The sequence below is a fragment of the Meriones unguiculatus genome, chromosome 3 (assembly GCF_030254825.1).
Source record: "Meriones unguiculatus strain TT.TT164.6M chromosome 3, Bangor_MerUng_6.1, whole genome shotgun sequence".
NCBI lineage: Eukaryota > Metazoa > Chordata > Mammalia > Rodentia > Muridae > Meriones > Meriones unguiculatus.
The window spans coordinates 180,522,853-180,547,095 of NC_083351.1; the positions used below are offsets into that span (position 1 = coordinate 180,522,853).

General features: G+C 45.4%; 1 protein-coding gene across 2 annotated transcripts; it reads right to left on the reverse strand.

Annotated features, from left to right (window-relative positions):
• Positions 1 to 5,953: 5,953 nt before the first annotated feature.
• On the reverse strand, positions 5,954 to 10,536 carry LOC132652834 (major urinary protein 20-like). Of its 2 annotated transcripts, XM_060378763.1 has the most exons (7): positions 10,389 to 10,533; positions 9,922 to 10,058; positions 9,015 to 9,088; positions 7,761 to 7,871; positions 7,331 to 7,432; positions 7,128 to 7,173; positions 5,954 to 6,200 (listed from the first exon to the last, which is right to left on the reverse strand). In XM_060378763.1, the coding sequence occupies exons 1-6, from the start codon at positions 10,464 to 10,466 to the stop codon at positions 7,154 to 7,156; spliced, it is 522 nt and encodes a 173-aa protein (XP_060234746.1). In that variant the 5' UTR covers positions 10,467 to 10,533; the 3' UTR covers positions 5,954 to 6,200; positions 7,128 to 7,153. The 2 variants fall into 2 exon arrangements, with proteins under 2 accessions (XP_060234746.1, XP_060234747.1); XM_060378764.1 differs by lacking the exon at positions 7,761 to 7,871 and having other exon boundaries at positions 10,389 to 10,536.
• Between the last annotated feature and the right edge of the window lie 13,707 nt (positions 10,537 to 24,243).

Consider the following 24,243-nt stretch of genomic DNA (forward strand, 5'->3'; position numbering starts at 1 on the left):
TCCTACTCCTCTTGTCTATTACTCCTTCAAAATCACCAGTGATTTTAGCAGCTTCATTCCCTTCATTCACTCTAATCCTGTAGAGAGCTGGTTGGTGCCTGTCTGATCATGTCAATCATTTAATTGCCAAATCATTTGTTCAGAAACCAGAGCTTCAACTTGACCTATCAAACCAGAATTCCAGTCTGGCAAGATCCCTGGTGGCTCGGGTCCCCTTGTGTTATACACACGGGTTTTCATCTACAACCCTGCATGGGATATGGATATTACAGATGTGGCTGCTGGATGCAGACCGCTCAATGTTTTTTAAAGATGTGATGGCAACAAAGGTCCAGAACAGTCCCTTTCAACTCATTAAAGAAAAATCACATGTTGGTGACTGATAAGGATATGTCGTTGAACTGATACATTTCAGTCCTGTCCACATACTGTGTCCTTAACTAAGATAAGACTGTTTCCTTGAAGCATCAGAGTCACAGGAAGAGTGTAGTTTCCAAAAAAAGAAAGTACTGTTTGAAGCCCTGAGAGGGTTTTTTATGCACTGAGAAAAAAAGCAATGAGTTTACAGAATTCGGATGTCTCAGAGTCATAGGAATGGTCAGGGAAAATCCAAGGAGCAAGTATACTCTTACATTATCAGGTGAAAGTGAGAGAGCATGAAGGGGAGTTTACCCTAGCTTCAGCTGAGAGTTGTGTTATTGGCATCTTTAAGGAAATTAGCTAACAAACACCTCAGGGCTTTTACACAAACAGTTGCATGTTTCAGAGGCTGTCTGCTGACCTAGATTTCTGTGAATTCACTGCCTACTTCATTGTGAGTTCTGTTAGCCCGGTTAGCTTACAGCATGTGTAGTGTGGTGGAGACATACTAGCTGAAGCAATTGGTAGAACTTAAGCTTTCTGACCAGCTGGCCAGAAGGTCAGTATTGGGATTTCTTGAGTTCAGACGCTACAGCTTGGAAAGCCGGGGCCTTCAATCACACGGTGGCAAAACATCTGGTCAGGTGGTTGTTGAATGTGTCTTGGATGACCAAAGCTACAGAGCAACAGGACGGAAGAAAACAGTAACTCAAGGGTTATGCCAGTGATTGCTGTTGTCAGCAAAACCTCCCCAAGAAGCCTATGGGCTGGGTCTGCCAAGCGGGAAGTGAATATTGGGTCAGAAACCCAGCTCTCACTTTCAGTGGACTGAGAGAAAGCTCACCCTGAAGCCGGCCAAATAGCCCAGCAGGTAGAGGAACTGACGCCAAGACTGATGATCTGGATTCAACCATAGAGGGAGAGAATGAACTCCCTAAAGGTGTCCTCTGACCCCTACACACACTCTCTCTCCCCCAACAACAAATAAATGTGTGTGTGAGAGAGGGAGAGAGATTATCCTGGCGAAGTAGAAGTGGCCACAGCCCAGGAACCCAGCTTTAGGCTACCCCGAGTGCCATATGCCAGTGTGGTAACAGTCCCACGAGTCCTCATAGCAATGCAACAAAGCATAAATTAAGGTACTTTACGAACACATTGGGACCATCATGTGAGTCACACCAAACTGGAGAAATCTCTGTTACACACCTCAGATGCTGAAAGCATTATTAGCCTAATTTACCTAATAGCCACAATGATATTAGGGCCACACAGGAGCAGGAAATGAAGGATGTAGGGGATTAATACTAGTAAAAAAAATTAGCTCTGGACATAAAATATTCCACCTCTGTACAATCACTGAAGGTTTTTTTGTGTGTTTTTTTAATTTTTATTTATACAGTATTCTGTCTACATATAGACCTGCAGGCCAGAAGAAGGCACCAGATCTCACTATAGATGGTTATGAGCCACCACGTGGTTGCTGGGAATTGAACTCAGGATCTTTGGAAGAACATTCAGTGCTCTTAACCTCTGAGCCATCTCTCCAGCCCAATCAATGAAGTGTTAACCCATTACTCAGCATTGTAGAGCATTTGGCACAGTACAGCTTCTTTTCCTGGGAGCTTCAGCTCCAGGAAGTGGGTGTTACTAAGTCAAGCCTTCCTCCCCGGCAGCCTCACTCCGACTTTATTGACAGTCTCTGCTTCTGCAGCCTGCGCTGAAGCAGGGTAAGTGATGACTGTGAAGTGAGGGTCTAGGCTCAACAGTGGACAAGACAGCTGCTGAAAGTTTGAAGGTGGCTAAAGAACTACCCCACCCAAGTCTGTTGTTTCATTTTTTTAATTTTAATTTTTATTTATTCAGCTTACATCCCCATCAAAGCCACCTCCTCCTCTTTACCCAGTTCCATGCTCCCTTCGCGTTTCCCCTGTGCCTGCTCCCCTGCGTCTCCCCTACTCTGCTATGCTTACAGACAGGAGTTCTCCTCTGAGTTGCTCTACCCAGAAGCTTATGGAAACAGAGGTAGAGATCCACAGCCAGTCATTGGGAGGAGCCCAGGGAGCCTTCTGGAATGGGGTGGGGCCAGGAAGGATAGAAGACCCCAGAGAGGACAGGAGTTCCTCAAGAAGACCAACAGAACCAACTGACCAGGGCCCAGGGGAGGGAGGATCGGCCTGTGGAGACTGAAGCAGCAATCAAGGACCATACTCGGACTGGACGTAGGCCCCCTACACAGATGTAACCCATAAGCAGGTCGGTCCTCATATAAGTCTGTTGGTGTAGATGGCTTCAAAATGGTCACCATCAAATTAAGAGATGGGGCAGTGTTGGGGGAAGTAGGCAGGTCATAGAAACCAGTCTAGAAAGTTCCAAGAGTTCCCAAGCTTAAAGCAATGTCTAGTTAAGATATGTGGAAAGGTTGAGAATCAAATACAACAAACATCCTCTACATTTTGGGAGAATTTGCATTGCCAAAAGAAATTCATGCCTTCCCTTTAACTAAGCATGTGACTTTTTAATCCTTAAGGTAACACTCTGAATATGAGTGAACTGGCCTTGGAGGATAATAAATAAAGCAGAATCTGGATTCAGAGCCAGAATAGAGTGAACAGAAGACAGAGTGTCACCAACTGTCTCCTCTTATCTTGTTCCATGTGGACCAGGACATGTCTCAGGGGGCTGATATAGAGAAAGAACCAGACTCCTGAATGAATACAGGGAAAGAGAAATTAACTCCATCGTCACTGAGCCATTTTAGATTATATCTGGGCCCGTGTGTGTTTGTGCGTGTACGTGTGTGTGTGTGTGTGTGTGTGTGTGTGTGTGTATGTGTGTGTGTGTGTGTATGTGTGTGTGTGCACTGTACAGGTTTTCATGTGTGCATGTATGTTTGGAGGCCAGGTGTCAATGTTGATTGCCAGAGGATGTCCACTGTATTTGGAGACCAGGTCTGTCGTTTTCCTGGAGCCCAGGAGACTGAGCTAGAGGCTGGGCTGGCTGGCCAGCAGGTTGAGGCCTAGAAATCTGTGTCCATCTACCCAGTGCTGGGATTACAAGCATGTACCGCTATGTTCCACCAAGCTCAAGCTCAGCTCTTTCATGTGGGTTCTGGGGATCAAACTCAGGCTCTCACACTTGCACAGCAAGCTCCTCACCAGCTGAGTTGTCTTCCAAGCCCTGGGGCCTTTTTATAGCGGCCTGGCTAACTACTGAAAGGTTTGGAACTGGGACATTTCCTTCTCCCTTAAATTTATTCTCCCAAGAGACTTGGAGAAAGGACAATCCTCTTATTCTCATATCTAAGACTAAAATTTGAAGAGTTTCTTGGCTCCTTACCAAGTGCACAGCCTCAAATCAAGAGTTGCATTTATGATTTAGTCTGGTGCTTCCAAGTCATGGAATAACCTCTCTTTCATCTTAAGAATTTAGTATCAACCTGCTAAAGAGCACTAGTAGCATATTTGTAAGTAAAATAAGGTTGGGTTTACCAGTCTACTACTGAAGTTGGGAAGAAACCTCTAAGGGCAGTCCAGGGCATCTCAGAAAGAACTTGAGCTGGCTTAGTCAGTAAGCTACTTCCCCTGAAAGCCCAGGGACCTCCGTTTGCACACAAGAAGCCAAGCATGGTGGAATGCACCTGTAATCTCAATACTGGGGAAGCAGAGGCAGGAGGGTCCTGGGGGTTTGCTGGTCAGTCTGCCTAGCCACATTCATCCGCTCTTGGTTTAGTGAAAGATTCTATCCTAGAAAGCAAGGTGGAGAGGGGTAGAGGAGGATGTTTGACACCAACTTCTACATATACACATATGCACATGCACATACGCTCATTGGTGCACACACACACACACACACAAGATAATTTTTATAAAAGGAATGAAACAAGAAACCTACTCTAGGATTTGGGGATGTTTTAGGAAGCTCTAGGTTGGGTGCCATTAGAAAACCACAACAGCTGAGTGATTAGATAGCCCAATAAATCTCATTTATAATAAGTGGAGACAAACATAAAGCCAACCCTGCAGCTGGTGGAGAAGCAGCTGTCAGTCATTTTAGCTAGAGGACAGACATGTTTATAGACGACAAAATGACCTTGTATTTATGACCCCAGAATGGTCTTGCCTGATGTTGATATTTTATGAGGTTATTTATGTCTGACAAGACATTCTGGGCAATGAGCATTAGGCCAGCTTGCTGAAATGGGGACTCCTAGCTCTAAAATTCTACAGCCAAAGGCAGTCATCTTGCTGTATGTCCAGATAAGGGTGGGGAGCTGTTCTCAAAATCATTCTGTCTCTGATGGGTGCATCTTCATTCAGCATCTCTGTTGGGTCTTTGTGACAGTTGCCCCCAACCCTGTATGCTTGGTTAGCTGCAATCTACTCCCAGATGATGGAGAATAATGGAGAATAGCGAGTTCTACCCTGTCAGCCGTCATCACTTCCCTGTCTTCTTCCTTTAGAAAGAGATTACTCTGCCTGACTTTGGATGTTTTTACTATTTCACCCATCATTTCCAGAGTGTTTGGTGTTGAAGGGGCAGGCTTCAGGGTGAAGTCAAGCTGCCATATTGACCTGAGACTAGCCAAAGTTCTCTGTGCATTTCTCTGGGTGTGGTCTCTTGACTCATGGTAGCATTTTCAGCCATCAACACAGTCCTGGACTGGAACTGTTATTTAATTTTCTAAGTATTCTCAAGGATAGGTTAGGTTGTGCACATTTTTTTTTTTTGTCTCCTTAATTTCTTTAGCCAGGTGTGGTGGCACACAGAGAGGCAGAGGCAGGTGGATCTCTGTGAGTTCTAGGCCAGCCTGGTCGACAAGGTGAGTCCAATACAGCAAGGGCTACACAGACAAACCCTGTCTTGAAAAAAAACAAACCGAAATTCCCAGATTAAAAGTTAAAAGCTGGGCATGGTGGTACATAGATGTAGCTGCAGTCACTTATAAGGCTGTGGCTAGAGACTGATTCGGACCCAGAAGTTTCAGGCCAGTCTAGTAGACATGGTAAGAATCCATCAGAGGTGGGGAAGAAATGAGTAGGAGACGGTATGGGGGGTGCCTCAGCATAATTGGTTGGCTTTCTCAATAAAGTTTTGACATATCTTAGCAAACCACACTGAGAACTTGATTCAGAAGTCATGAGCCTCAACCTAATTTAATCTCTTAATTTAGGGATCAGAGCATGCTATGGGGAACTAGGCAAGCTTTCCTCTTTAGCCTTTGTGACTCTAACAACCAAACCTTTCCCCCTTCCCCCTGACCCACCCTGGGAGGCATGTCCTGAACTGTGTTGAGCAGACATAGCCTCAGAAGCATGTGTCTCTCTGTGCTCTGTTGGAAAAGAGAGCCTGTGGATGGAGGAAGCATGCAGGAGTCTCATGTTCCTAAGGTTCTTGTAAAGCCACTAAAGCAGGAGAACCAAAGGGCAGGCAGCACTCACGGGGGCTTGGGACTATGCAGAGGAGGCAGAATCCTGACCTCAGGTTAGATTCTGGGACATAAGAAGCATCCTGGGTACAGAGCCCAGAAGGTCTGCTCACTCACTGTCAGCCGTACATTTTCCTGAACACAGAGACATATGTTTAAGTGCATGGGTAATCATTTATTGAACAGGAAGAGGAAGACATTCATGAAGAGTTGTCATGGGTGTGGCAAAGAGAAATTTAAAGCAAGTTTTGATTCCTGATGAGTCACCCTAGGTAATTAGGAAAGATGCTGAAGAGGCAGGAATTATGATTTCCTGTGGGATAGGATGGGACTCTCACATGAGAACTTGTCACAGGATGGCGTGTGGACAGGAAGGGATGATGCTGGAGTCCAGGCGAGAAGTCCCCACTCAGCACTGAAGAAGCCAGGAAGAAAGAATACAGAAACTTGGTAAGCAGTGCTTGAATTGACATCAGGACACAGACATTCTACTATATGGAACAAAGAAGGAAAAAACAGCTCTTCCCTGCAATCTACTGACATTACTTACCATAATTCAGGGATGATAAAGCCTAGAATAACTGTCCTTTTCCTTATTGATGAAGTATGAAAGATGAAAGAGATAAATAAAGAGCTGAGACTTGTTTCCCGAACTTTGGCATAAGAAGCAGTGAAGAGCTTTCAGTATATTGAGGAATAATGACAAAGGCCTTGGCTACTTCTAAAGACTTTCACACATTATCTGCACAAAGTCTTGGAATATATGAGAAAGAGGGGACAAATGAGTCTGCTCTCCAGACTGGAGGAGAAGTGAAGATCACGCAGTTCCACACCCAGGCAAGAAGCCAAGTCTGCATGGAGTTCAGATGAAGATGTTGCTATTAGGAATGGGAGGAAATAACTGCATTTCCCACTTCTCTCTATTTTAAACTTTAATTCTTTGGGGGGAGGGGTCAAGCTTCCTTAATGACATTTAACACATTGCTGAGCCCTTTTTATGCTGCATATCCCACTTCTCCCTATTTTAAACTTTAATTCTTTGGGGGGAGGGGTCAAACTTCCTTAATGACATTTAACACATTGCTGAGCCCTTTTTATGCAACCATGCAGCATCTATGTAAAATACACATTTTGTTTTCTTGCTTAATTGCTTGGGTCACTTACTTAAAAGCTCATGGTAGGACTAGATCACAAATCCATCCAATTCAAAGCTAAATTTCAAGCTCTCCTCAATAGTTCCTGATCAAATTCTTTTTATTGTAATTTTGGGACACAATACTAAAGCTTTTGGAAGGAACTCATCCGTGTCCACCCCTCTTTGCTCCCACTGGAGATTGCCCACCTGGAGGGTCAGGCGTCTCCTCCTTCTCAAGCGTGGCGACAGGTATCTGCAGGGTGGGGACAAGAACACGTTCAGGTACCAGGCCCACTTTATTTCCCCAAGAGGAACCAGATGCCTCTCCAGCTTGCAACAAACGTTCCCCAGGTTTGTTTCTTCTATGATATAAAATTCAGGATGAGGAAACCAGATGAGTCCTGACTTACCTGCCTGGGTTAGGTCAACCATATTTGCCTTTGGAATTCCATGCTTTTCACGTAGCTCCTCAAACTTGTTCTTGATTTCTTGGCTCACATCTGGTTCTCGAGCTGTGAAAAGAGTAACAGCAATAGTAGTGGCTGCATCTTGTATACTGACCACAGAACTGAATGACGGGACAGAGCTCCTCCACGAGGATGGGAAATGATTGACAGTATGATTGACAGGCATGGATATAACCTGTCCTGAATTTGGCATCCATAGAATATGTTTTTGGCACACTGAAAATCTCAGAGTCCTCCTATCACTGAGCCTAAGAGATGACAAGAGTGGGCATGTGTCTTTAGGAGGTAAGAAGGAGGCAGGGTAGAGCCAAGCTAGGGTTTCTTCCTTCTATTCTTTCCCACCCCAAGACCAGTGTCTGCATGAAAATACTACCATAGAGCGCAACCAGGTTGAATGATTTCCCGTCCTTGAAATTAGTGAGATAAAATATTGCGTAAGCACCAGGGTCTGCATCAAGTAGAGTAAATTTATTGTGTCCATCATCTGTGGAGGAAATGGAACACAGCTTAGAAATTCTTTGGTCTACAGTAAACAATGGAAACTCTTTACCTATGCTACCCCACATTTAAAAAAATTTAAGTGCATATCCTAAAGAGAAGGGTGAAAATGTCTGCTTCATTCCATTTGAAGCTTTCTGGACTTCATGAAATAACTTCTAAGAAAAGGGACAGTGCTAGGTCGTCCACTAAGAACAGTTAGCTGCAGCAGCAGCTCGGCCTCTCCCATCCCGGGCGCAGTCCATCTACGCCCCTCTGTAGCTTCCAGCGATGTGTCTCTGTCTTCACAAGCTGTATCAAATGTCTGCACCTACGCCTGTCTAGTGCTGCTGCGTCCCGAGCGAGGTGAGGTGCAGACAGCTGGCAGGAAGCAGCCATCTCGCCGTACTTGTTCCACCTGCCCACTGCCCTGTGGGGCCCGTGAACCATGTGACTGGGGGAACCGGCCTGAGCAAGAGTGAGGGTGAGATGGGTCTCAACCCTGAAAATCTCAATCTTGAGACCCGCAGGAGTAAGGCTCGCTCCCTCCCTGTGCTGTGCCTGCACGCCCTGGTGCACAGCCCTGTGACACCCCCACCGTGCCGTCCTCGGAGGTAGTCAGTCACGTAGCCTGGTGGCTAGGACATGTCTAGCAGGCACCTGGAATCCCTCTCCTTGTAAATGAAGCATTCCCAGCGCCTCAGCCCCAGCCAGTGATGTCCACTCACCTGAAAACCCCCACCCACTTCCCCAAGGTTTATATTGCTCTCACTCCCCCACTGAAGAGAGCTGTGTCACTGGAGGAGCAGAACCGGAGATGGTGCTCTCCTCCCCCCCTCCCCAGCTAAGCCTCCGGCTTGGAGTCCAGCACCTGTGCACACCAGAGCCTGATGCACAGAGGGAAGAAGTGGACCCTGGGCCACGGAAGGACACCGCCGGGTGATAGCTATTAGAGAGCCTCCATTCCATTACTAAACAGACAATGATCAGGAAGTGACAGATTCTGAAGAGGGCTGGGGATGTAGCTCAGTAATGGAGAGTTTGACTAGTATGTGCAAGACCCTGAGTTCAATCCCCCACACACACACAATGAGGATATTAGGGTTTTCCAAACTCCCATGATAAATATATAGACTTGTTATATACTTACATTCAACACTGTATTCACCAGGCTCTGTTGTTTCGTCAGCAACCACGTAATGATCAACGCACTCTTCATTTGCACTGAAAGACAGAGCGAGCTGCTGCTGAGGTGATATTGATGTGGCTGCCGCCCTCACCCTCTGTTCTACACCACATCTCCAGTTTCGGGTTCCATTTAGCTTTGAATCTTCTTCTAAATTAGCAAAGGCTCTTACTGATGTTATTACCCTTCTGTTTGGTACTTTAGTCATCGCCCATTTGTCTGTTGTTTTAAAGAGAACAAGCGCGTCGCAGCACGTTACAGCTGTGACGCCGCCCGCCCGGCAGCAGCTCTGTGCTCCAGCCGCCTGTGCGGACGGCGGCCAGATGGCCACATCTGCCGCAAGCCAGCGCTGTGCAAGAGGGCCTGGTGAGGCCCTGACCCACGGAGGAGAACTGTTAGGACCTCCTTTCACTACAGGAAATGTGAGTAAAAGCAGGTGGATTTTCTTGGCTAACAACTAATAAGGAAAATTTAACTCATGATCATATCTTCTTAAGCTGTGCTAGACTGTCTCCTTAATGCGCTTAATGCTCTGACTATGACTTATCCCACTCCCAGTGAACCTATTCCGGTACCAACTCATGTTTCTGACTTTGGAAAAACCCTGGTTATGAAATCTTGGTTTAATGTCATATATATATAGTCCACACAGACACATGTGTGTATGTGTGTACAAGTACATGCTGTGAGGGGCACAGGTTTCTATGTATATAAACAAATATACACACATGTACATGTGCATCTACATTCTATGTGTATACGTGTGTGTGTGTGTGTGTGTGTGTGTGTGTGTGTGTGTGTGTGTGTGTAGAGGCCTGAGATCACGTCAGGCTTCCGTTTCCTCTTTCTCAACTAACAACCCCACACTTACATAGTATGGAATTTGAAGCCTATGGATTTGTCCTCCAAGGCCTTCATGTGCTCCATAAAGACTCTCATGCTTCCTTCTTCTTCTACCTTTTCTTTTTTGCTAGAGGCCAACCTAATGGTATGCCATTCCCCCTCAAGCTGTAATAGATAAGCAAGTGGTTAAGAGAGAAAGGGCAGGCCATGTTTCTGCTTGAACTCTGGCCTGTGGGCCGGGGCATGAGCACCCACAGGAACAGAGCTCACGTCAGTTGGCACAATACTTACCATCCTGTCCCTGTCTCTCAGTGAGAACGAAGGTCCCCACATGTTGTTAGATCTGAATAGCATGCAAGCTTTCTTCCAGGTCTGAAGCCACTCCTGTGTCTAATGGATCCAGGGCTCCACCCCTCCCCTCAAAGCACCCACTTGGCTTCAGGGTTCCCCAAGAGCACTGAATGGATGAGAAGTCACCATTCCCCACCAGGCTACCTCTTTGGGATCAAACGGCTGTCCACAGACAGAGGCTAGGGTCAGCCCCAGACCCAGCAGCAGTGGCAGCAGCTTCATTTGGGAAGGAATAGAGTCGTCTCTTCGTCAGGACGGAGTCTTTCGGCAATGGCTGCTGCACTCCACTCGCAGATCCTTTGCCCTTATATACTTTCTGAGTCCAGTGGGTTTTTTTGTTTTGTGTTTTTTCTTTCTACATGGATCTCTTCCGCTTCCCTCAGGCTCTGTGAAATGTTTTCTCATTTAATGATGTGAGGCCAAGGATTGTTCCTGCCCTTTTCAAATTTGGCAATCTCATCTCCTATAGATAGATTTAATAACCTTACATTTCCCAAAAACATTCTCAAGAAAAATAGTGGATGCTTTAGAGAGCCGCCATTTGGAACCAGATGTAATTTTGGCTCTGGCTTAGAATCAGAAAGCAATTGTTGGGGGGTGATGGGGGGGATGGGACTGAGCTAAAAGGTCAAGTGTGTAGAGAATCTTGCTTTAAGACTCAGATGGCTGTCTTTCTGCTTCTGGGTTACCTCACTCAGGAGGATCATTTCTAGTTCCATCCATTTGCCTGCAAATTTCCTAATTCCCTTGTTTTTAATAGCTGGGTAGTATTCCATTGTGTAAATGTGCCACAATTTCTGCGCCCGTTCTTCCATTGAGGGACATCTAGACAGAAGGATCCAGAAGGGACAGGAGCTCCACATGGAGACCAACAAAGCCAAAAAATCTGGACTCAGAGGGGCCTGCAGAGACTGATACACCAACCAAGGACCATGCATGGAGAGGACCTAGACCCCCTGCTGCCCACTGGCAGCTCAGTGACCATGTGGGTTCCTGAGTAAGGAGAGCAGGGCCTGTCTCTGACATGAACTCAGTTGCTAGCTCTTTGATCACTTGCCCCTGGCAGTTCGGCCTTACCAGGCCACAGAGGAAGAGGATCCAGGCAGTCCTGATGAAATTTGATAAGCTAGGGTCAGATGGCAGGGGAGGAGGATTCCTCCTTTCAGGGGACTAGGGGAAGGGGCTAGGGAGGAAGAGGGACAGAGGGTGGGACCAGGAGGAGATAAGGGTAGGTGCTACAATTGGAATATAAAATGAATAAATTGTAAACAACAACAAACAAACAAAAAAGTCTCAGTTGGAAGCCAGGCATGGTGGCACTCACCTTTAATCCCAGCACTCAGGGAGGCAGAGACAGGCAGATTGCTGTGAGTTTAAAGCCAGCCTGGTTTACAAAGTGAGTCTACGACAGCCAAGGCTAAAACAACCAAACAACCAAACAACAAAAAGACCCACGTGAACTGTGGAAGATGCATTAATCATTTTTATGATTAAATATATATATATCTATATTTATGTAACAATGTATATATAATATATGTATATTATATACTTTTTTTGAGTCAGGGTTTCTCTGTGTAGCCCTGGCTGTACTGGAGCTCCTCTGTAGACCAGGCTGGCCTCAAAATCCGAGCTCCGCCTGCCTCTGCCTCTCAGGTGCTGGGATTAAAGGTGTGTACCACCACCACCCGGCTAAAGGATTTTTTTTTCTTTTACGTGTGTGAGTGCTTGTTCTGCATGTGTCTGCACACCACGTGCATGCCTGGTCCTGTGGAGCTCAGAAGAGGGAGACAGATCCTGGGAACCTTTTTCTTGCTAAGGGCCCAGGTTCAGTTCCCAGCACCCACATGGCAGCTCACAACTGATTTTAACTTCAGTTACAGGGGAACACAAACCCTCTCTTGGCCCCTGTGGCCTCCTGCACACATGCATTCGGGCATATCATAAAAATAATACATCTTAAAAATATTTTTAAAGACTTTCTAGAAAGATTTTCCCAGGCCTAAAATGATACCCCCCCCCCCCAAAAAAAAAATCTCCCAGCTTTATACAGATGGCATTGATCCAGAATCTAAACTTTTAAGTTAACAGTTAAGGAGCGTCAGCTGTTTTTACCTTAGAGAACTTTGGACTTTAACAGACTGGACATAATCTCAGTATTAAAGAAAAACAGTATTGTTCAGAGTCAATATTTGCAGATGGAGGTCCAAACAGAAAATTTGCCAGCGTCTGCTTACAAAGATACATTGTTAGAATGGGAACATACTTTGTATCAGCACAAATTTCATTTACCCTGGAACGAGAGACATAGAATAGTGTTTGATATGGGGAAATAACTCAAGAAAGAGACACGTACTTAGTTCATTTTATTTTTATTTCAACTTTTCATCAGCCTTATATGCCACGTGTTGTTTTACTCATCTTACCAATTAAGACTCAGAGAGATGAAGTAACTGTTGGAGGTCACACAGCCAGTCAACGGGAGAAGTTAGGTTTTAACCCAGCAGCCCTTTGTGCTTAACCTCACTACATAGGACAGGATTGTTTAACACACAGGAGGGATGACTAAATAGGAGAAAGGGGGATGAGCAGTGCTCTAGAGCGCTACCTGTGTCTGCCTGGCAGGTGCCAGTAAAGAAATGCACATGGATTTCTTTAAAATATGGAAGCGTGGGTGTAGCTCACGGTTGACTGAATGAGGTGTGACAACAGCTCTCTCGGTCTACAAGTATTCAGAGGAAAGGGGCAAAGGCCGACTCAGGATTATCACTTCTCTTTCCTCTTCTTACTTTTTGTTGTTGTTTATGGTGTGTGTGCACACGTGTGCATGTGTGCACATGCCTGTGCTTTTGTTAACATATGCATAAGTCCAAACAGGACTTCAGCGCCCCCCATCTCTTTTTATCTTATTGTCCCACCGTGAGACCGGGTCTCCCGAGGAATCTGGAGTTTTCGGTATTTCAGCTAGACTGGCTGGCCAGCAAGTCCCAGCAATCCCCCAGTCTCCACCCTCCAGTGCTGGGGTTAAAAGTGCATTCAGCCATGACCAGCTTTTTAGTGTGAGTCCTGGGGACCTGGCCTGACATTTCTGGAAGCTGCCCGGCCCATGCTGACCCATGACCCTTCTTCAGAGCACGTCACCTGGCCTTGAACTTACTGTCTAGTTCTGAATGGTCTTGGATTTGTGGCAATCCTCCTGAATTCTGGGATTACAGGTTGTAACATCACACCTGGCTATGGAATTTTGCTTTTCTAATAATGAAGTAGAAGATGCTTCCACAGCAGAAGGCAGCAACAATTCTCCACTTATGACTTTAATTCAGGCACCATCCTTGTCACTAACCAAGGCTACATGGCTTCTCCACCTGACACCACATGTAAACTGTTTATGTCACTGAAAAGCTGAGGCAGCTGAGAAATGACTACATAATGTGTGAGTAAGGGGTCTATGGCATTTACATATAAACAGCTAACAGACTGTTTTTGACAGGCCAGCATTTCTAAAACTAACTGGCTAATAGGAAATGAATTAAGGGACCTTGACCTTAGGCTCACGCTCAACTAATTGAACAAACAGCTCATTCAGAAAGCCTGTGGAAACATTTGGGTCGCTTATATGATGCCAAGGTGTATTCCTTGCCAAGGAACACGGGGTTATTTGCTTCATGTCCCAGATCGGAAATACCCTTTGGTCCCCTCGCAGCCTGAGTGGTAGTACATCCTGCTTACACTGGCTCAGCACCTGTTCTAAACCACCTGCTCCTGGCAGTGTCAGAGGATGCTTAAAGCTACCGAAGCCACCTGCTTAGCTCCCAAAGCTAGCATGGCCCACTGGAAACCAGAGGCAGAGACAGATTTAGGAGGCAAAGAGCTTACTGGAAAGTAACTCTTGAAGGACCAGAGGAGCTAGGAAGCAGCAGAATCAAGGAAGGGAAGCTGTCCTGTGTTAGGCAGACATGCTATGTCACACTTTCGTTCAGTCATTGGAGAGTGCACCCCAAAGAGACTAGCATCTTAGCTCAAAGATGAGGGGGGTCCAAAACAATTAACAGCTGGGGCTGCCAGCTACCCACACTCCTCACCCCAAGCCATCCTTTCTTCAAGGTTGGAGGTGGGCTCTAAGCTATGCTAGCTTCATGTCTGGTGTTCCATTCTGCTATCCTCAGGCAGTCTTTTCCTAGGAGGTCTTAGTGGGTAGCTGTCCCAGGAACACTGCAATACAAAGATGTTTGAGTGGGCATCTGTAGGCCCATGAGGCCAAGAGCCCTGCTTACACACTGCTGCATGCTCAGAAGGGTTAGCATTTTGCAGGCATATAATTAGCGCCCAGTAACTAATAGTTGAATAAAGGAATGTAGGATGACACAGAAAGATGGAGGGGTTGAGGAGCTGACTCAGTGGTTAAGAGCCCTTGCTGTTTTAGAGGACCCAGGTTGAGTTCCCAGCACCCACATGGTGGCTCACAGGAGTCCATAACTCTAGTTCCAGGGGATCTGACACACACATAAAGTAATCTAGTTTTTAAATGAAAAAAATTAACTAGATCAACAGGAAATAGGCAAAGGTCGTTCTAGGAAGCGGGGAGAATATATATGCAGAGGCCAGAAGTGGGGAGAGCATCTATGCAAAGACCATGACAAGCATAAGTACAGACAGTTCAAAGAACCAAAGAAAAAGCTGCTTTGCCGGAGCATAGTGAGCATGGGACCAGCAACGTGAGTCGAGGCTAGAGAAGGGGTTGTGTCAGTTTGCCAGGGCTGCCCTCACAGTGTCATGCAGTATTGGTGACTTCAACAGCAGAAATTAAACGTTCTCATTTCTAGAAGCCAGAACTCTGAGACCGAAGTGTTCCTCAGTGTTCATTTTCTCCCAAGGTCTTTCTCAGGAAATTGTAGGCAGCTGCCTTCTTGTGTCTTCAGGAAGTATTCCCTGGGGTACAGCCAGTATCCTAGTTTTTCTTGTAAGGATACTGGTCAGATCATGTTAGGGTTCACCCTAAAGATCTTATCTTACCATGATCACATCAAATCACCTTCCCAGGCACTGTGGGTAAAGCTTCCAATGCATGTAGTTTTGGGACAGTTCATCCCATATCAGCTCATGTGGGCCCATGAGGAGCTTGGTAGGTAGCTGGTTTTCACATAAATGAGGAGTAAAAGTACGGTAGGGGCATGGTAAGAGGTGTGCTTTCTGGAGTTCATCTGGCTGCTTCTGGGTAACAAATTCAAAAGGAAGGGATGGGAAGAGCCTAAGAAGGTGCTATCACTATGCCTTAACATGTGGGTCACAACCTCCCAGGGGCCGCACTTCAGGTATCCTGCATGTCAGATAGTCACAGTACAATTCACAGCAGTAGCAAAATTACAGTTCTGAGGCAGCAATGAAGTCATTTTGTTTGGAGTCAGCATGGCATGAGGAACTGTATTAAAGGGTGGCAGCTTCAGGAGGGCTGAGGACCACTGTGCCTGGAGATCATGAAGGAAGGTACTGGAACACACTGGTAAGAGATCCTTCTGGCTACTCCCACCATAGCTGGAATGAGACACTTCTAGAGAGAAACTACATGGTGTTTAGGGAGTGTGAAGTGTCAAGATCAATTTGGGATTTTCTGTGTCTTTATATGGATAAATTTTGGAGTAATTGTGGTAAACACCAAGACCAAAAGAAACCTGGGAGGGAAGAGTTTATTTCACTTTACTGTCGTAGTCCGTTATGAAGGGAAGCCAGGGGACAGGAGCTCAATGCAAGAACTGAAGAGTTTAAATTACCCTGAATATAACTCCATTTTGAAATAAAGATCTTGACTGGGAACTGAATTCAGGTACCAGGAAATATTACAGAATGTACACCTGGCAGAAAACAAAGTTAACTCTCCTAGCAAAAGCCTCCAGGAAATATAACAGAATAAATGCAAATTAGAAAATAGAGACAAACTCCCTGGTAATAATCAATGGGAATCGGTTGAGAATTGGGTGGGAAAATTCTCCCCAATGTTTCAGATGTGGTTTAGAAAAATAGCCATTGTGATTATATGCCTTAGCCATTGTGGTTGTGTGCCTCAGAAAAGGTCACCCCGCCCTGCTAAACTTCACCCAATTCTGTAACGCCAAGGCTTTCCCCCCCTGCTTGCTGCCATGGAAACCCCCGGCTCACAGACTTTCCCTTTAAAAGTCCTGTTCACTCAGAGCTCAGGGTCCCACTTCTCTACTGCTGTGTCAGAGAGACTTGGGTCCCCAGTTCGATCACTCTTGTAATAAAGCTCTCTTGCAATTGTATCAAGTTGTCTCCTGGTGGTCTCTGAGGGTCCTGTGAACCTAGCATTACAGAACCTGGAGGCAGGAACTAAAGCAGAGGCCATAGGGGAACCTGGCTCCCTAGCTTCTTCCCTGTGGATGGTGAGCCTGCCTTCTTATAAAACTCAGGACCACCTGCGCAGGGTGGCATTTCCATAGTGAGCTGGCTGTCATGAATCAATCATTATTCAAGAAAACCCCCACAGACTTGCCAGCAGGCCAGTCTCATAGAGGCATTTTCTCACTTGAAGTTTCCTCTTTGCAAATAACTCTAGCTTCTGTCGAGTTGAAGCAAAACAAAACAAAAACAAAACAAAAAAAAAACCACTAACCAGAACAGTTATTAATGAAGGTAAAAACTAAACTAAACAAAACAACTGTGCATGAGAAGCAGAATAAAATATTGCCTTCAGCCAGTGTTTTGGAACCTTATGTCTGTATCTATGTACAAGTGGCTCTGAAGGTGTTTGATCTGCTGTGGAGGCATATAACAGATGCTGGGTGAACCAGAGTTGCTGCTGTGATGCATACAGAAAAGGTGCTGGCTTTGAGCCTTTGTGATGTAGGCAAGTCTTGCTTCTGTCTTTCTTTTCCTCTTCATTATTCATAATTTTCTATGAATCTTGTCATAGTTTCATGAATTATGCTCAGGACTTGGAAAGTATTGGGCTGAAACACATATAACTGTCATCTTATAGGTAAAAAATGAACTGTATTGGCAATTTATATGGTCCAACTGAATGGTAGCAAATGGTGATGCTAATTCTTTTTTTCCTGGACCATAATAATGGTTTTAAATGACAGGTTTAAAAAATTATTTTAGACATGAGTGTGAAAAACTTAAAACTAGATATTTAAAGAAGTGCTTTGGTGCTAGAGAGGTGCCTTGATGGTTAAGCGTGTCCCCGGACACACTTCCGGAGGACCTGGGTGAACCTAGCAGCCACATCAGGCTGCTCACAGACACCTGCAGATCCAGCTCCAGGTCAGATACCCTTGTCAGGCCTCTGCATGTTCCTGTCCACACTCAGCACACACGCCCACACGTGTGCACGCACATAAGTACATTAAAATTAATGTTAAAAATTAAAAACAAAACAGATGCTAAAATATTGTTATTATATGTGCGTATGCTGGCTTTGACCTTGAAATCCTTTTGACAAACATCAACTGGGAAGTGGTTTCATTGTAAGTTTGAGAACTGGTTTTCTGAAGAGATGATCAGTTTTGATGTTCACTTTGATTTTATTTAGATACAAAAAATGTAAATAGATTTTGAATGAGCACAGAGAATGGACCTACTTGAAATATACATATATATATATATTCACCATTCCTCAAAGACACTATTTATAAATCCCGTGTCAGACATTTGTTTATAATAAAACAACTGAAGAAGTTTTATTTGTGCAGAGAAGTACCAGTTTATGCGACATTCAGTGTTAGACGACTGTGGCGCCCAGCTGACCTGCACGCAGTGGAATCCGCCCGTTAGGCAAGCGAGCTTTAATTACATCTGTGAAAGCGTGGAGGGAGCTGCTCAAAGGCTGACAAACAGGGTAACAGAGCAGCCCCAGCACCCACGCCCCGTCTCTGTAATTACACACGCGCAGCTCAGCTAGGCTCGTCTACAGATGAGGGAGTAAGACTTACCCACACTTCCCCGTGGCCATCTGGACTCCCATGAGAGTTGCTGGACGGAAGGGCAGCAAGGAGCAGGGATGCCCCCTACTGGCCAACTTGAGTGTTGTGCTCTAGTCTACAGAAGCATATCTGGGGCTTCCTTTCTTCGGGCATTGTTAGGTCTCTGCATGCGTTTGTGCTTTCATATTCTGTTTGTATGTCTAATTCTCAGCCAGTATCCTGAGAGTTAGAGCACAAAACTTGTACTCACCCATTCTGGTCCTTTTTATTTATTTTTTATTTTAGTTTTTCGAGACATGGTTTCTCTGTTTAGCCTTGGCTGTCCTGGATTCGCTTTGTAGACCTGGCTGGCCTCGAACTAACAGAGATCCGCCTGCCTCTGCCTCCTGAGTGCTGGGGTTACAGGTGTGCCACCACCACCGGCTCCGGTCTCTTTTAAAAACAGAAGAATTGAAGCGGGAGAGATGGCTCTGTGGTGAGGAACACTTGATGCTGAGTTCAGTTTCCAGTACACACGTGATGGCTTATAACCATCTATAGCTCCAGTTCCAGAGGATCTGGACCCTTCTTCTCATCTCCTGAGGCATGTGGAGAACAGACCATACGTGCAGCCAAAACACTCATACACATAAAATAAATCTAAAAAATTGTAAACTCATCAGAGGGCTGGAGAGGTGGGTCAGCAGTTGAGAGCCCAGGCTGTTCTTTCAAAGGACCTGAGTTTGATTCCTGGCACCCACACAGTGGTTCACAGTCATCTGTAACTCCAGTTGGGATCCAATTTTAATCTACTTTGAAATATTAATCGCATCTTTCATTACAAGTGTTTCAAACTAATGTTTCCATTAAAAGCCTTGATTTCTGTTCTGGCTGGTTTTGCGTGTCAACTTGACACAAGTTAGAGTCATCAGAGAGCAAGAAACCTCTGTAGAGAAAGTGCCTCCATGAGACCCAGCTGGAAGGCATTTTCTCAGTCAGTCATCGGCGGTGGAGGGCGCTGCTCATGGTGGGTGGGGCCATCCCTGGGCTGGTGGTCCTGGCTTCTGTAAGAAAGCAGGCTGAAGGAACCATGGGAAGCAGACCAATAAACAGTGCCATCCAAGGCCTCCAAAGCAGCTCCTGCCTCCAAGTTCCAGTCTTGCTCGAGTTCCTCCAACGGTGGTGGATGTTAATCTGAAGTGTAAGCCAAGTAAAGCCCTTTCTCCCTAACTTGCTTTTTTTTTGTTGTTGTTATGATGTTAGTCATAGCAATAGAAATCCTAACTAAGACGGTTACAGTTCTTTTAGTCATTGAGTTACATTATTTTCTTTTGTTCTTTGAGTGCTCAGGGTTGAACGCAGGCGTCACAGTTACCGAGAACTTACCTCTGACCTCCAGCAAGCTCTACTCTTATCTGTGACATTAGAGACTTCCATTGAATTTGTTTTAGATAGTCTGAGCTTTTTCTCCATAGGGACCTGTTCTCAGTCCTTCAATTTGTATTTGCTTTTATGGCATTGGAAGACATTTTCCTGTTTGTTTCTTTCCAAGTACTCTCATCATTTCTTACCCAGTACAAAACAAGTGTAAATGCCTTTGTGGTAGTTTATTTAGGCGGGGTTCTCTAGAGGGACAAACCTACAGTATACATACAACTGTCTGTGGGGGGGGTAGGGTGGGGGAGAGAGAGAGAGATTTACTAGAACGGCTCCTGGCTAACCCAGCTACCAGCAATGGTTGTCTGCCAATGGAGGCCCTAGAATCCAGTAGCTGTTCAGTCCATGACTGGGCGTCTCAGCTGGTCTTTGGTATGAGCTAGAATCCTGAAAAAGTAGGCTCTAATGACAGTGAAGGAATAAACTCGCCCGTGAGAGCAAGCAGAGAGAGAGAGAGCAAGCTGCCTTCTTTCATGTCCTTTATAGAGACTGGTACCAGGAAGTGCGGGCCAGATTAAAGACTGTCTCCCACCCCTTCCCAAAGATCCAGAGTTAAAGTGCTTCCTCCTCTTTCAGATGATTTAACTGAGGAAAAAAGTCCCTCACTATAACTGGTGGTTTCCTGGGTTTGGGTAATTCCAGATGGTGTCAAGTTAACAAGCAAGAAGAGCCAGCACAGGTGTATTTTTGCCTGTTTGCTCTACCTCTTTAAAAACCTGGGCACACCAAGAGTGAAGTGGCTCACTCAGGGAGGCAGAGGAAGGATCTCTGTGAGTTTGAAGCCAGCCTGGTCTACAAAGGGAGTCCGGGACAGCCAAGGTTGCACAGAGAAAGCCTGTTTTAAAAAAGAAAAAGAACCCGAGTGCTGTGATTTCTTTATGTTTTTTTCCTGTACATGGTTACTTTTCTATTTTCCAGCCCATAGATCTTATTTGCATTCTATTCCAAGATATCCCTTTAATTAAATTCTTTCTTCATTAGACTCTTCTATTTCAACTTAATTTATTTTAAACTCTAAAATGGGAATTTCTTGGGAGCCCCAGAGATAGGGATTCTGGGAGATAATCAGGAGGTGGGAGGATTCACCTACCGACAGGGAGGAGGTCAGATGTATGCCGCTGAGGAGAGGTGGTAAGACACATGCCAGAACATAAATTAATATAAATGGGTTAACACAGCTTAGAAGAGCTGGTTAGGAACAAGCATAAGCTAAAAGCCTAAAGCTGTTATAAATAAATGTCTCCATGTCATTATTCAGAGTGGGAGTGGGCACAGAAAATCCATTTGGTTTTTAAAATAACTATTTTCACATGTGTGGGTGTTTGTTGTCTGTGTATATGTTTGTGCATGATGGTGTGTCTGGTCCCCATATTGGACAGAGGCAGCTATTGGATCCCCTGGAACAGGAGTTGCAGTTGTGAACTGCCATGTGACTGCTGGGACTCAGACCCAGATCCTCTGGAAGAGAATCCAGTGCTCTTAGCCACCGAGCCATCTCTCCAGACCTATATCCTGAATCTTAGAGAGCTCTTCTCCCCACCCCACCCCCCAGACAAGCTTTCTCAGTGTAGCCCTGTGTAGCTTGTCATTGCTACTCTTTGGGTTCTTTTTCCCGCCCTTTATTCCCCTCAGTTTGACCTCCTGACACTAGATAGGAGAGAAAGAAGAATAGAGAGGAAAGAGAGATCCTTTGAGGCAGAATATTTGATCCCATTGTGAATCCCAAGATTCTGAATTGTAAAAACCTGTGTCTTGTTTGGTGTGGCTCAGCCCTAACCCACACCTTTAACCCAAGTGCTTTCTGTTTACTGTAAACAGGTACTTGTGGTGTGGCTCAGCCCTAACCCACACCTTTAACCCAAGAGCTTTCTGTTTACTGTAAACAGGTACTTGTGGTGTGGCTCAGCCCTAGTGCACACCTTTAACCCAAGAGCTTTCTGTAAACAGGATTAAATAAAGTCAACCCTAGGCCAAGCAGCCAGCTGTCAGGGAGTAAAAAGAAAGGAGGGACATTGAGAGGATATTTATTACAGTGTGAAGAAGGGGCTTTTGCCTTTTTCCTTCTGGGATGGGAGTAAGTAAAAAAATCTTTTTCCTTCTGGGACATCTGCTGAGTAGGAAGATCAGCTGGGTGCTTTCTCTGCCTCTCTGAGCTAGTAGTTTTTCACCCCAACATCTGGCTCCCAACTCTTTATTGGTAAAAATCAAATGATTGAGATTTTGTTTTTAAAACAATCCATGAATCTAATTTCTTTCCCAACCGTTCCTCCCAGTTTCCAGCTCAGCCCTTCCAAATGTTTCTCCCAACCATTCCTCAGTTCCCCTACATTGTGCTTAAACAGTCCCTTCTCCCACTTTTCCCAATACTAGCAGCTCCAAACTATAACAACTGTTCTGGCCAATCAGCTCAGCTCAGCTTCTCCTAGCTCAACTGTCTCCTAACAGTATCTTCTGAACCAACTGCCTTTTCCTGCTAGCTCACTGTGCTAGCCTACCTGCCTTGTCTTCTCACTCTACCCAATCCCCTTTCTCAGCCTCTGTTGGCTTTTTAACATATCCAACACTGAAGGTGATTGGGTCAAGCAGTCCCAATTTTGAAAATTTTCCACAGGGCCAATTGAGTAGCAATAGGGGCTCATTTAAAGGGCAAGGCACCTAAGACAAATCACACTACAGCCCTGGCTGTCCTGGAACTCCCCCTGTAGACCAGGCTGGCCTCAAACTCACAGAGATCCGCCTGTCCTGCCTCTCTAAGTGCTGGGATTGAAGGTGTCTGACACCACTGCCAGCTAAGAGGTCTTCTTTAGTGTAAACTTTCTGAGTCTGTGCTTTAGAACACTGAAGAATGGAAGCTTTGGTTTAAAAAAAAATTCTAGACAACAAAGATACAAGCAAGCACAGTGCATGTTTGTCACAGATACACTAGAACCTCTGTGCAGCTCATATCTGCCATTACTGAGAGAAATTTTGAGAGTTAACTCGAGGGGGAGAAATGTGGAGTTCTCTGCTGCATGGGCTGGAGGTGCGGAGAGGATAACTAAAAATGGGAGTTGTGCTTGAGCCTCCCGTCAGGGATGCTCCTCAGTGACGCCGCCTAGGGAAGACCCAGTGCACAGAGCTTCAGGTAGCACAACTGACCGTCCACTTTCTGTAGCAAGATTAGTGGCTCCAGGTTAGGTTACATCAAGCCCACAGATAGGACATAAATGGCCTGCCCCTCTTGTTCTGGGATGCAGAAGGAAAATGAAGTAAGTTCTGGAACGTCTGGGGAAATCCAAAGATTTATATTTAAAATGTCAGTACCAACAGCTGGGTGTTGGTGGCACATGCTTTTAACCCCAGCACTAGAGAAGCAGGCTGATCTCTGAGTTCAAGGCCAGCCTCATTTACAGAGTGAGTTCCAGGACAGCCAGGGCTGCACAGAAAAAACAAAGGGTGGTGGTGGTGGTGGAAGTTAGTGTCCTACCAAACCCCTCAGGCAACTTAGGTCACTAAAGTTTCCATATTTTTGGTTTAGAGGTTTAGACCCTATTTTTTCACTGCTCACGTGTGTGTGTGTGTGTGTGTGTGTGTGTGTGTGTAGAACAAAGTTATTGTGTTGATCAAATGCTGATTTCTGTAGCCCTTCCCCCCATATCTGGTTGCAATGCTTGTTCTGAGGCTCTTCTGTCTCAATGTTATATAAACACTGCTCTCCAATTGTCCCCTGATAAGCCAATAAAGCAGCTGACAGCCAGTCACTGAACAGGGGAGAAGTTAGAGGAGGAGGTAGGGGATTCAGTCAAGGACAGAGGTCCAGGAGAGATGGGAGAGAAAAGCTGGATCAGGAAAGCCACAAAGTGCAAGTGTTTATGGGATTATTTTGGGAGGACACCAAACTAGCTTAGAGGGTTAAGAGCAGAGTTATTGTGTTGTGAAGCTTATTAGACAAATATAATAGAGTCTTGATTATTTTAATGCTAGCCAGGGTAAGAGAAAAACTGAGAAACACAGTTTTATAAAATAACCATGTATGTGATTATTGTATGCATGTATAATGTATGCATATCCATCTTTATACTTTCCTGTTCTCTGAAATGAGGAAGTTAGGAAGAACAAGAGTGAATTATTTGTAGAGGGCATTTAATCACCTCCTTGTTTAGTGTTTATTGTGTGGGTGTGAGAGTGCCCAGCTTACTGTAGGAGGTGCTGTCCCTGGCTGATAGTCCTGTGCACAATAAAGCAGGCTGAGCAAGCTCTGAGAAGCAGCCAGTAAGCAGCTCTCCTCTCTGGGCTCTGCTTCAGCTCTTACTTCTAGGTTCCTGCCCTGGATGATGAGCTGTGAGCTGCAAGAAGAAATAAACCTTTTTCTCCCCAAGTTGCTTTTTTATCACAGCGATAGACCCTGTAGCTAATACAGCACCTAACGGTAGACTGGTCTCCCGAACAAAGGCAGACTGATGCAGTCTAAATGCATGCTCGACAAGCGCACTGAAGCAGACTCCGTGAGAAGCTGAGGGAGCGGTTCATCAGCAACACCTGCCCCTGTGCGAGAACAGGATGTGGAGGCATTTGCTGCGACACAGTTGAACCCCCACCCCCACCCCCGCTAAAGCATTTGTGAATTAGTACTCTGCCTGTGAAATAAAATACCACTTCCATTCACC

Coding starts and splice junctions, on each gene's coding strand:
- LOC132652834 (XM_060378763.1), bottom strand. CDS start 10,466: ATGAAGCTGCTGCCACTGCTGCTGGGTCTGGGGCTGACCCTAGCCTCT. Junction 9,089..9,921: donor GGCTTCAAATTCCATACTAT/GTAAGTGTGGGG, acceptor TCTGTCTTTCAG/TGCAAATGAAGAGTGCGTTG. Junction 7,872..9,014: donor TGGTGAATACAGTGTTGAAT/GTAAGTATATAA, acceptor TTTCCTCCACAG/ATGATGGACACAATAAATTT.